The 12,926-nt window shown below is 56.7% G+C and overlaps 1 protein-coding gene across 1 annotated transcript; it reads left to right on the top strand.

Annotated features, from left to right (window-relative positions):
• The first annotated feature begins 1,675 nt into the window (after nt 1-1,675).
• PTGDS (prostaglandin D2 synthase) lies at nt 1,676-11,650 on the top strand. Its single transcript, XM_044993137.1, has 7 exons — nt 1,676-1,847; nt 2,354-2,493; nt 4,313-4,389; nt 5,500-5,613; nt 6,041-6,142; nt 8,445-8,470; nt 11,470-11,650. Exons 1-6 carry the CDS (start codon nt 1,749-1,751, stop codon nt 8,468-8,470), a joined length of 558 nt encoding a protein of 185 aa, XP_044849072.1. The 5' UTR covers nt 1,676-1,748; the 3' UTR covers nt 11,470-11,650.
• The last annotated feature ends 1,276 nt before the right edge of the window (nt 11,651-12,926 follow it).

The following is a 12,926-nucleotide window of genomic DNA, read 5'->3' on the forward strand; positions in this document are numbered from 1 at the left end:
GACGAGCTCAAATTAAACCTGGCTGGGCCAGATTTCAATGGAGCTGCAACAAGCATGGCCACGCTTAGATATGACACTCCTCACAGTATTGCTGTGCATCACATCAGTGGTAGCCACAAACTTGCTCTTCTGGATTGTGGGAAGGATCTTTGCCAGCAGAAACACCAACCCCCCATTTATTTCAAGAGACACTTTCAAGTATTGCTAATTAAGGACTTAATCCTGCAAGGGTCTGAGCATCTGAGCCACCCCAAAGGGGCTGGGCATACGCTGTACTTCTTCGCTGGGCCAGCGAGCCCTAGCAGGCTATTCCTGCCAGGGGACCAGATGCAGAACACATCTACGGATATGGTCACAGGGAGCACTCAGCTGAGGGAGCAGGTGGCCTCGATCATGGGAAGGGAATGCCAGGCCTAGCTTTCTGCCATGAATTTGTGCTGTACGTTGCTCTGGGACTGCCACGAGTTTGTTTTCTCTGCCTGTTGAAATGCACCAGAGTCTGCCTGACTGCCAGCCTTTAGCGACATGGCTATGTCACTACAGCCGTGCCGCTAAAAGACGTGCGGTGTAGCCGCTGTTTATCGGCTCTCCTGCCGACAAAAACCGTCCACCCCCCAAAGAGCAGCGTTTGCACTGTTGGCAGGAGAGCGCTTCTGCCGACAACGCCTGGTTCACACTGGCACTTGCCGCGGCAAAACTTTTGTCTTTCAGGGGAGGGGGCTAATGCCTCTGAAAGACAAAAGTTTTGTCGTTCAGTTGCCAGTGTAGACATAGCCTGAGTTGCAACCCTGTGGCTGGTAGACAGGAGACTGTCACACAGAATTTAGAAGACTTTCGTGGGGCTTGGATTCATCACATGATCCAGCTTTAAAGAGCCCTTGGACCTGAGACATGCAGCACGTCAGTGGAGAGGCACACACTGTGCTCTCTCTCTGCTGGGCGCTTTGTTTTTCTCCTGTCTTGCTTTGCTTCATGTGCCAGTATATTTATGTTTGTATCTGTAATTTTCACTCCATGCATCTGAAGAAGTGGGGTTTTTACCCACGAAAGCTTATGCCCAATAAATCTGTTAGTCTTTAACGTGCCACCGGCCTCCTCGTTGTTTTTGTGGATACAGACTAACACGGCCGCCCCTCTGAGACTTGTCTTGCTTTTGTTGTTTTCCTGAGTCTATGGCCAAACCATTCGGAGGGTGAGTACACAGGTTGCCCTGTGCATGTGGGGAAAGGTAGAAAACCCTTTGCCTGGGTCAGGCTGGAACCATCTGCTCCCCCAGCCCCACTCTCCCTAGGAATAGATTTGGCTGTGGTGTTTTTGCTCATCTGTTGGTTGCAGTTTACATCTTTTCATTCTCCGCCAGCTGAAGCCAAACTCTCTGCTGTTCCTGGGGGGCTGGGAGGGTTGCAAATCTGGCTAGGAGCCACTGTTTCTGCTGTGAGAGTTTTTGGCATTGGGAGGCAAATAGCTAAAGTCAACAGCAGGGAGCAGTTTGTGGGTGCCCAGCCCCCAGCCTGCCCTTTGCATTTCAGAGCCTGCTGCTCACTGGCTCCCTCCCTCTTGCGTAACCAGCTCTGCAGGGGCGTGATGAGGGCTGGCATTTGCTAGGGTTGTTATCCCACCCTGGATGTCAGCCGCCTCCCAATAAATAGGGGCTCTGCTGGGGCTCCTGCTCACACAGCCTGCCTCTCTCCCTCTGCTCTGCCGAGAGCTCAGCTCCAAAGGCCACAGGGACGGGAAGAGACAGAAGCATGCAGGCCACGCTGCTCAGCCTCCTGGGGCTGGCCCTGGTTGGTGCTCTCCAGGGGCAGGAGGAAGTCCCCGTACAACCCGACTTTCAGCAGGAGAAGGTAACCTGGCCCGTCCTGTGTGTGCCCAGGCCCAGGGGATTGGCTCCCTTCCTTCTCTTTTCAGAGGCAGGGATGGATCTGGATCCTGATTCCAACCGGTCCCAAGAGCAGGGCAATTCAGAGCAGAGGGTGGTTCAGGCCCCTATGAAGGTGGCTGGCGCCCAGCTGAGAATCGGGCTCCCACGCTGGATTTGGGTGCTGAACTCCCCTCCCCCCAGTTGAGAGTGTGTTTGGATCTGGGGTTCTGGTTCAGCTGGAACATTTGGATCCAGGTTCAGCTGCTGAGCCTCCAGTGGGTGAGGCTGTGCAGAGGCGAGCAGCTTGGTCATCTCTAGAGGGGTGGGTGGCGCTTGTCTGGGGCTGAGCAGAGCCAGGTGGGCAGGTTATTCCCAATAATCAGCCAATAGGGAGGTTTTTACACCTTCCTCTGAAGCAGGTGTAACCCAAGGCAGGACCCTGGGCTCGCTGCCCTGGCCGTGCCTGTGGTGACTGGGGGCTGTGTGCAGTTCACAGGGAAGTGGTATAGCATCGGCCTGGCCTCCAGCTCCAGGTGGTTCATGGAGAAGAAGCAGGTGCTGAAGATGTGCACCACGGTCGTCACATCCACAGCAGATGGGAACCTGAATGTCACCTCCACCTACCCCAAGTAAGGCTGCGGTGCCACTGGAGCCACTGCCCTGCCTGAGAGGGAAGGGCATCATTCCCACCTCGCAAAGGCTCATCCCACCCCCTTCCCAGGGCCCAGCTGGCGCTGGGGGTCCCTCAGCCAAGGGATGCTCTCACCAGTCCCAGGGAGACCCCAGGTGGGCTTGGGGTCCTGTCCCCATCTTGACATGGACAGTGCGTGTCTGGTGCCCCTTGTCTGTGAGTCTGGGAGTGGGGGGCCAAGCAGCCTTCTCCTCCCTGTTACGCCCTGGAGCGAGGGCAGTGCTCAGTCCCAGGGCCTGGGCTCGGGGAGTGCAGCGATCATTCCCTCCTAGCACCTCTGGGTGCAAACTGCCCTGTGCAGCAGAAGCCCAGCCCCCCGAGCTGACCAGACTCTTGTGGGGGATCTGGCTGCCTGTGGCTCAGCCCCTCCTGGAGCCTCCAGGGTGTCAGTCACAGCCTGGCCCTGTCCAAGCAGCAGGCCCCAGCCAGGAGCTCTTGGAAAGTGCTGCTACCCCCTTCCTGGGGGCGCTGCCGGGCGCAGCATCCTGTCCCTGCCATGGGAGGGAGGGGTCGGGTTTCCCTGGAATACTCTGCACCTGACATTCTGTATTGCCCCAGCCCTGGATTCCCCCTGGGTCTCCACCCCACTGCTCCTCTCAGTTATGATTCCCAGCTTAGCCCGGCAGGCTCTGTTTCAACTACTGTGGGGGGGCTGCTGCCCACATGGGTTGTGGTGGGTCAGACAGAAAGCTCTCCTGTGGGGGTCCAAACAACACTTTGCCCTCCCATCCGAGGATCTCAAAGCACTCTGGAGCCATTAATTAGCTCCCACGACCATTAAATCAGTCAGGGTCACCCATTTCACAGATGGGGAAACTGAGGCACAGAGAGGGGCAGGGACAAGGTCACACAGCGAGTCAGTGTCAGAGCTGGGAAAGATCCCAGGAGACCTGATTCCTTGATTCCCTGTCCCTGCCATGCGATGTGGATGCCAGGTGATGGGATGGTTGCCTGGCTCTCTAGATGCGCTGTAGGAGCTGGTAACTGGGGGCAGTAAGGGCTCACGTGACTCTGCCAGCTTGGGGGGCGATATCTGACACGGAGCCTCGCTCCAGCTCACACTCTGCCAGCGTAGAGAGTCCTGGTATCCAGCAGCCAGGCCAGGAACCCAGAGTCCTTGCCAAGCAGGCTCAGCACATCCAAAGCGGAGCCGATCTTTGTGAAGCTGCTGTGTGAGCAGATTTCCTTGGCCAGTGCCGGAGGATCCCAGCTTGGGCTCTTGTGCCCCCTAGAGGGGCTTTGGGGTTCTCTCAGCAGTATGGGAAAGGCAGCAGCATGGGGGTCGCACCGCTCAGCTTGCTGTGCACCCAAGGGTGGGGTCTGGCTGGTGGAGTTTGGGGGAATTTCAGCTCTCCCAGCAGTGGCCATAGGGGGTCCCCCCACACTGGTCCCTGCAAGGTACTGACTGGCCCTAGCTTCCACTGAAGCCAGTGGGAGCTGAAGGCTCAGATGCCAGAGTGCAGGAGACACCTGTGTCCCTCCCAAGCCCAGGGGCTGCTGGTTTTAAAGACCCCAGGGTCTGAATCTCCTCCACCTGGTGCCAGTGGCAGTGTGGAAGCCAGTGGACTGCAGGGGTATGAGATGAGACCCAGGTACACGTGTAAGGAAGAGGAAGAGAGCCCAGCCAGGCGTCAGGCACTGCCCACCACCAGCTGGACGCTGGATCTCCCTCCATCGCTGGTGGGGACAATGGGAAAATCGTCTTCCCTCAGCCCACTAACATGCTTGTTCTCTGCCTTTCCCACGCGCTGCCCCAGGTTTGATCGGTGCGAGACGAGGAACAGCCTTTACATCAAGACAGAGCAGCCAGGCCGATTCAGCTACACCAGCCCACGTGAGTGCATGTGCTTGCAGTGCTGGCTCCATTACAGCATCCCGCCCTGCCCTGGCACGCTGTGCCCCGGGCGGTGCCAGGCAGCTGAGAGCAGGACAGTCTGCTCCTTTGTTGGCCAGGAGTCATTAGTTAAATAAACCCACAGCTTTCTCCTTAGAGGCACCTTCCAGCTCCCGACCAGTCCTGAATGGGAGCAGATTTAGCACAAGGATTTAGCAGCAACTGAGGAGCTCAGCCTAAGAATGGGGCCAGCGCAGGTGTCCAGTTGCCACTGTAGAAAGCGTGCGTGCAATGGGCCAGGGCAGAGGGCACCAGAACGAATGCCGTCGGGGCTGGCTTCCTGGATCCTGACCCACACTCTGCACGGCCTGACTCAGGGGTGGGAGCGCTGTGAAGTCAGTGGGAGTGGGGGTGCAGGGCACCTTGGCTAATCAGAGCCCCGCGTTTCAGTCATCTCGGCAGTTTTTGACATGGATCTGTCGAGTGACCATGCTGGGCTCTAGGGTCACCACTGCAGAGCCCCCCAGCCTGCATCTGAGTCTCTGGCAGAGTGACAGGAGCATTTGGATTGGCAGAGCAGGGGGCACCTAACTCTCCTCTTAGGAGGACAAAATTGTGTCTCTAGAACCAAATGCTGCCGTGGGCGTTCCAAGTCCCGCTGCACGGGGCACCATGCTGAGGAGCGCTCTGCCTGCTCCGGCCAGCGTGCCCTGGCCTAGGGCTCTTCTAAATGCTGTAACCAGTCCAATATCGGGCAAACCACGTGCGGTTTTGTCTCAGTACCAGATGGGGGACAAACCACCCAAAGAGAGGATTGTCGGGCTCAGAATCGGGGGTGTGGCCTCCCTACCAGCTGGCATGAATCGACTCCGCTCCACTGGCGGCAATGCCTGTTTACACCAGCTCCGGGGCGGCGCCCCCCCCACTCATTAGCTGAGGGTGTCAGGCCTGGGGGGGAGCCCCGCTCGTTAGCTGGGGGTGTCAGGCCTGGGGGGGGAGCTCCGCTCATTAGCTGGGGGTGTCAGGCCTGGGGGGAGCCCCGCTCCATATATGCACTGGTATCTGTGCTTGCTCATCTCTGCCCTGCACCTCTGTCCATGCCCCCTGCAGGCTGGGGCAGCCAGCACGACATCCGTGTGGTGGAGACCAACTACGACGAGTACACCCTGCTGTACGCCAAGAAGTTCAAGGGCACCGACACCTCCATCGTGGTGACTCTGTACGGTACGTGGCCCAGGGGCGGCACCTCTGTCCTGCCAGCAGACACGCAGAGCTCCGCTCCAGCCCTCCGGCCCCCCATCTGAGAGACACCCTCTTCCACTCCACATGGCTCTGGTTTGAATTTCTGCAGGCTCTGCCCTGAGGAGGTGGGGGCTTATCCCCAGGAAGGAGCTGGCTGGGGTCCTGGGGCCCTGCAGAACCAGAGGCTCTGCCTCAGAGCCCAGTGGCAGGGCAGTGGCTGTTGTGTCCCAAGCTGAGGCAAGGCTGGTTGTGATGCACAGAAAGGGGATTCGCTGGTGAGGCTGCCGGACACAGACCCTGGGTTGTGGGTCTCTGGTGCCTAGTGCTGACAAACAGGCTGGCATGGACGGGCTGATTGTAGCGGGCGGGGCTCACTCTCACCCCGAGCATCTTGCTTCCCTGGCTGCAGGCAGAACTACGGAGCTGAACCCCAAACTACAGGAGAAGTTCACCCAGTTCTCCTTGGCGCAGGGGCTCCCAGAGGACGCTATTCTCCTGCTGCCAAAAACTGGTAAGAACAAACCGTAGGTAAACAAGACAAGAGATAAGATTGGGAGAAATGCCCCGTGGAGCTCAGGGGAGCCCAGGGGGCACTTGGCAAGCCTGGCTGCAATGCAGATAGCTTGTGTGCTGTTCCCAGCCGTGTAGCTCGAGCCAACGTACCCTCTAAGTTTTTACATCCATGTGCGGAGTGACATGTGCACCAATATGGAGGTGATATGTGATAGGGGTGGGGCTGAGGGGTGTGGAGTGTGGGAGGGGGTTCAGGGCTGGGGCAGAGGGATAGGGTGTGGGGGGGTGAGGGCTCTGGCTGGGGGTGTGCGTCTAGGGTGGGGCTGGGGATGAGGAGTTCAGGTTGCAGGCTTCCCCGAGGCTGCGGTGTGGAGACAGAACTCCCCCCAGCCCTCTCCGGCCGTAGCAGCCTGGGGCCAGGGGAGAGGCACTTTCCCCCGGCCTGGCAGCTCTAAGGCCGGGGCCAGGGGAGAGATGCCTCTCCCCACCTGTGTGGCCCTTGATAGCCTGCAGGGCGGCCACGCAGCTTAGAGGGAACTTAGGGTCCAGCCCAGCCTTGTCCTATGTAGGTGCCTCAATCTGGCAATCTGTGTCCAAAGAGAGGCTGCTGAATTTGGCCCCTGCTGACTCGATTGGAAATGGAGGCGCACAGTGTCCCTGAAACTCACGGGCACTGTACACATTCCCCTAATTATCCAGTGACTCCAGCCGTGCTGGACGCTGCCTCCATTGCTCTGAACCAGAGGGGGAACTGCTGATCCACTTGGCAGCATTGGCCAAGCACCATCACTTGAAGGAGCCTGTGACTCTTACACATACGGCCAGGAAATGCTCCCCGTTGTCTGAGCAACGTAAAGCTCCCTGCTCCTGGGCCCTAGGCTAGGATTGAATGTGGAGTGACGTCCTAGCCGGTCCACGAGCTCTATCGAAGAGCTGACCCACACTTTGGATTAGCTGCTGCTCTCTTTGGCATTTGGTTTTGCGTCCGAGGGGACTGCAGCGTTCACCTCTCCGCAAACCCTCCGCTAAACGGGACTCTTCCATGTCTGGAGTTTAGCCTGCCTGGACTGGGAAGGATGCTGGACTGTAGTGCCAGCCCCTCAGGAACCCGGGCTGCGCTAGGGGAATCAGGCGCACCAAGCAGCAAGGGCCTATCCTCACTGCTGGCAGGTCCGTCAGCCCCCAGACCCAGTTTCGCAGGAGCTCAGCTCTCTGCACACACTGGAGGGCAGAGGAGACCGACCGAGGGATTCGCCCAGAGCACCCAGCACCTGCACTCGCCCCACCACAGCAGACAAAAAAATCTTGCTGACTCTTGCTCGCAGGAGTGACCACGAGCTGTGAGGTTCAGCCCTAGTGCAGCAGCCCAGCCGTCTCCTGAGGGCACGGGGATGTGGAACAGAGGTGACGTCTAGTCGCCAAATAAGTTTAAAGTAGCTAAACCCATTGGAAAGGAGGCAGGGCAGGTCCTGCTCCCTGGACAGAGGCCCAGCAACGTCTGGGACTAATGGGACCGGCCCGGGACAGGCACAGTGTGGACAAACCGCAAAGCTTCCTGCAGTAGCAAAGCAAAGCACTGCAGTGCCCCTGCTAATCCCTCTGCCATTGCCCCTGCGCCCCTGCCCCAAACCCCGCACGGCTCGGCCCACGCCCCCGCACGGCTCGGCCCAGCCCCTCCGGCCCGACCCCCCGCCGGTCCTGCCCCGAACCCCGCACGGCTCGGCCCACGCCCCTCCGCCCCCGCCCCGAACCCCGCACGGCTCGGCCCACGCCCCTCAATCACGACCTGCAGCTCTCTGCTATTCCAATCCCAGGGACATTTAATTGTGCCTCAGATTGGGCTTGTCTCTTTTTAATGGGAACAGAAGAGGCTCCACTCAACACACCTTTAAACAAATGTCAGTTGCCTGCTGCACGTGCCAGTGCCTATGACAGCTGGTCCTTGAAGGCAGTGCTCCCTCGCGGGAAGTGCTGGTGGACCGGCTTTCTCGGCTCTCACAGCCCTTCCTGGAGGCAGGGAGGCTCTCTGCTTTCTGCCCCACAACTCACCTGAGGTGTGTGGGAAGCCAGGTAGCCCCACACCAGCTCCCAAGGTTGGTGGGGCTGGATCTGCTATAACTAGCAGCAAATGAGCAAGAAGGAACTGCACCCCTTGCTGAGCTTTGCTGCACCTGGCTAACAGCCCAGGGAAGCCCTAAGCAGAGGCTCAGGCTGGGTTCCCCCCATGGGTTCTGGCCAGTGGGGCTCTCCAAAGGCGGGTGCCCATGGCAGCTGATCTCTGTTTGTCCTTCTCTCCCCAGACAAATGCATGACGGAGGCTGCATAGGTGAGTAGGATCCCTTCTCCGGGGTGGCTTCTCTTCCACTGCTCCAGACTGGAGAGCGCGCCAGAGGTGTTCATACAGCGTGTGCCTTTAGAGAGGCTCTCTCTGAGCGAGTGCCATTCCCAGCCTGCTGCTTGAGCCATGGCCCACAGGCACCCTCCCTCTGAACATCAAAATGAACATAAAGTTCATCTCAGCCTGCTTCTCCAGCTCCTCCCTCAGGACTGCTCAGTCCTCACCCTAGATCCTCTCTCTAGAGAACCACACCCACCTCCCTTATTTCCGGGTGGGGGAGGGAATGAATCACCCACCTCAGAGTTAGTAGAAGCCAGTTAACCCTTTCCCAGCAGGAGCAGCACCTGCCTCCAGCGTGGGATGTGCCGAACACTGCCGGCCTTTACACTGCCAGGCGGGCTCATGCAGGGATCGCCCACTGACTTACAAGGAATTTTTTTGCTCTGGCCCAAATTGGAGCTCACCAAAAATATGTCTGTCCCCTCGTTAAAGGGCGCGTGGGGCCCTGGTGGCAGAGACAGGACAGGGCTGTGATGAATAGAAAGGGATTCAGGGTTGTTGGACACTGACAGACCCCATGGGTCTTTCTGGCTCTGTGTCACCACCCAGGGTCTCCCTAAGTCCTGGCCTGGGCTAAGCAGCTATGGGAGAGGCTGCTGGCTATGCTACAAGTCCTGGGGTCAGGGCCGTCCTTAGCCATAGGCAGAACAGGCAGCCGCCTAGGGCACCACTAGGTCTGGGGGCACCGCTCTGCTAGGAGCCCGGACAGACGGGAAGCAGTGGAGCATGTAAGAGCAGGGCTGCTGAGTCCTAAAGAGAGCCGAATGCAACACAGTCTGAGGGAGGGGATGGGCTGCTGGGGTCTCTGGGAAGGAACTCACCTGTAGGGTGACCAGATGTCCCGATTTTATAGGGACAGTCCTGATTTTTGGGTCTTTTTCTTATATAGGCTCCTATTCCCCCCACCCCCGTCCCGATTTTTCACATTTGCTGTCTGGTCACCCTAGGTGGGGGTAATTGGTACCTATATAAGAAAAAGCCCCAAATATTGGGACTGGCCCTATAAAATTAGGACATCTGGATCTGGTCACCCTAGCTGGGGAGCGCATCGCTCCCCTGGGCTGGCAGTGATCCATCTCATCCCAGGGGTAGCTACACAGGGCAGGATGAGCTGCTGTGGCTCCATGGGTGCCCCGTCCCTGAGATCAGATGCTGTGCTAACTTCACCATGGTCATTGGGCTGGCGGTGGTGCTCATTGGCATGTGATCGGAGATGAGGGTTTGCTGCTGCTGTTGCCACTCTGCACCCCAAGAGGTGGATTTTGGGGTCCTGCAGTTTTCCACCTATCTCCTCCTCTACTGCAGCTGTTGGACCAGCAGGCTGGGGGGTGAACCAAACATGAAAGCAGTACTGAGTTGCCATTTAGATTGTCATTAACAACTTTGTTTGCCAAAAGAGCTTGCTAACAATCCCGAATTCAATTTCAATATTTTTTTTAAATCAATATTTTAGCCAAAAACAGAAAATTAAGTTGTTGGCAATTATTTGTGACAAGTTTGGTATGGGGAAGGGAGTGGGCCAGTTTTCATCAGAGAAACAAAAAATGTTGACTGACTTTCCTATAGCCTGTTACTCCTGATAAGAGCCCTCCAACAACTGTAATATGCTCATCTCCTTACTAATGTATAGAGCAGGGGTCGGCAACCTACGGCACACATGAGCTGATTTTCGATGGCACGCTGCTCTGGGGTTCTGGCTGCTGCCCCATTGCCACCCGGGGTCCCGGCTGCCGGCCCCACTCAGCACCCACTGCCGGCCTGGGGAACCCCAGGCTGGCAGTGGGCTGAGCAGGCCGGGGGCTGATACCCTGGCTGAGCCACTGTCGGCCTGGGGTTCCATTCACTCAGCTGGTACGTGGGCTGAGCGGGACTAAATTCAACGAAATAGGAAAACAAGAGCAACTAATGACAAAGTGCAAGAACCGAGAGCAGTGGTCGCCAGACGAAGGACTGTGGCAGTGGACGAGCATCAGCTGAATTTCGGCGGCATTTCAGCGGCGACACCTCTGGCTGACACTGTTTATCGGCGGCAAGCAGCGTCATCCAGAGGAGTCGCTGCCGAAATGCCGCCGAATTTCGGCGGATGCTCATCCACCAGCCAGTACGCAGGTGCACTGAGAGGCCCCTGTGGGCTCCATGGCACCCGCAGGCACCGCGTTGTGGACCCCTGACGTAGAGAGCCTCCTGAAGCACGGCGATCGTTTTGATTTAAATGGACTTGAACTGTATGAAGAATTGAGGACACTGTCATCAATGTTGCCACATGCAAAATCGATAATGGACATTGTACAGTTTACTCATACCAGCAAACTTGTTGACATATATCCTAATGTGTACGTTGCCACTCGTATTCTACTGACAATTCCTGTAACAGTAGCACCAGGAGAATGGAGCTTCTCAAAACTAAAGCTCATTAAAAACTATCTCCGCTCTACAAGGAGTCAGGAACACTTGACTGGTCTTGCTATTCTTGCAATCAAACAAGACATCACTTTGTCTTTGTCATACAATGACATTATTACTGATTTTGCAGCCAAAAAAGCCAGAAAGATGCTTTTAATTAAAAACTAATCCTTGTTTCAATACCTCTTCATAGAAATTTCCAATAAAATGTTGACAAATTAAAAAAATTATATTATTTGCATCATTCTGTCAAATCAGAATTTTTTCTATAGTTCTACTTCTTTAGTGCTAGTCCATCATCATTACAGTGTCCTTCATTAAGTTAAACTGGTTTTAATAACATGCATGTGGCAAGTTTTCCAACAGTGTAAGCTTATGTTTGTGTTGCTAAGAGCAAGACAGGCACAGGGGCACCAGTTTAATAATCCTGCCTAGGGCACCATAAATCCTAAGGACGGCCCTGCCTGGGGTAGGCACTGGGAAGGTCATTGATGTCTAAGCAGCATTTCCTTTCTCCCTTCCAGGCGGAGGTTGCGAGACACCGTTCCAGGTTTCCTTCAGAGAGAAAGTGACCTGCTGACCTGCCGGCCCAGAGCCTCCCCGCATAGATGTAGCCGTCTCTGCTCTGCAGCCTTGTGTGCCACTGGGCTAGTGCTTCTGTGTAGAACAGCCCCTCCTGCCCCGAGTAAAACCGAGACGTAAAACACCAGCCTGTCGCTTCTCACTTGCTTCCTCACACAGGCTTTGGGCACATGGGCCATTGGGAGGGGGAGGGAACTGTCTGACTCAAGACAGTGGCAGTCTCGAGAGGTCAGATGATCCAGGGAGATTTCCACCCTATGGATTTGAAATCTCCCCACAACAGCTCAGTGGAGTTTGGGATCCTGGCATCCAAATCCCAGCCCTGACTCAGCCTCGCACCCCAGCCCCAAGGTCCAGCCAAGCCCAAGTCTAGTGAGGAGTAAGATGTGGGCAGTGCTAGGAGTACAGGCTGAACCAGTCTTGTCTGGGCAAACCCTCGGCCCTTCTCTGTGTAAATACGGGGCTGATGACTGTGACACCTCTTGGGGATACTGATTCCCTCAAGCCACATTATCCCTCATCTCCCTCTGTTGTGGGTTCTGGTCTCTCCCCCGGGAGGGGGCCGCACTGCGGATTCAGACCCGCTGCTCCCACCCACCAGTCCTGTTCTTAACCTTGCCCCTGTGAGAAATGGGTTCCTGGGCCAGAGCGATGTCCCCCTCATCAGAACTCATGAGGCGCCAAGCCACACGCTGAGCTGAGCTGGCCGCCGAGAGGCAGAAGATGCAAAGCCCCTGCTTCGATCAGTGAGGTCTACAGAAGCCTCCAGCAGTGCCTCGCTGGGGAAGAGTTTGGCTGTCTGTGTTCCTGTTGCTTCCACTCCTTCCTGTGGGATGACTGGTCAGCAGCCTGGCTGGGTCTCAGGCCAGTCCTAGTGAGGAGGTGTCCATCTCACAGATGGTCCCAGCTGTGACCAATGTCCTGCTTACTCAGACCTGTGAGCTTTGCCCATCGCCAGCCAAAGGAACTGGACAGCAATGCAGGGATAATCTTTTCTCCACATGGCATGAGCTTAGCTTCCACATTGCAAGCTGATCAACAGCCCGTGTTCTTTATCCCTGTGCTGAGACCAGACCCTGCAGCTTTGAAATCCTCTTCCTTCCTCCCTTCAGGGAGAAAGGACGGTCCAGGCTTGGGGTGTTGGCCTGCAAGCTATGAGCCTGGGGTTTGAAGCCTCCCTCCACCACAGACTCCCTGCTCTAAGTGCCTAGTCAGGAAGGGTCTTGAGGGACACCTCTCTTTAGAGAGCAACAGAGAGTCCTGTGGCACCTTATCGACTAACGGACGTATTGGAGCATGAGCTTTCGTGGGTGAATACCCACCTCGTCGGATGCATGAGAGGTGGAGCCTGGCAGTTGCCAGACTTCACACCCCAGGAACAGGCTTGTATTGGCCCTGC

This window comes from Mauremys mutica, chromosome 18, assembly GCF_020497125.1.
Source record: "Mauremys mutica isolate MM-2020 ecotype Southern chromosome 18, ASM2049712v1, whole genome shotgun sequence".
Classification (NCBI taxonomy): Eukaryota; Metazoa; Chordata; order Testudines; family Geoemydidae; genus Mauremys; species Mauremys mutica.

Coding starts and splice junctions, on each gene's coding strand:
- PTGDS (XM_044993137.1), top strand. CDS start 1,749: ATGCAGGCCACGCTGCTCAGCCTCCTGGGGCTGGCCCTGGTTGGTGCT. Junction 1,848..2,353: donor CCGACTTTCAGCAGGAGAAG/GTAACCTGGCCC, acceptor GGCTGTGTGCAG/TTCACAGGGAAGTGGTATAG. Junction 6,143..8,444: donor TCTCCTGCTGCCAAAAACTG/GTAAGAACAAAC, acceptor TTCTCTCCCCAG/ACAAATGCATGACGGAGGCT.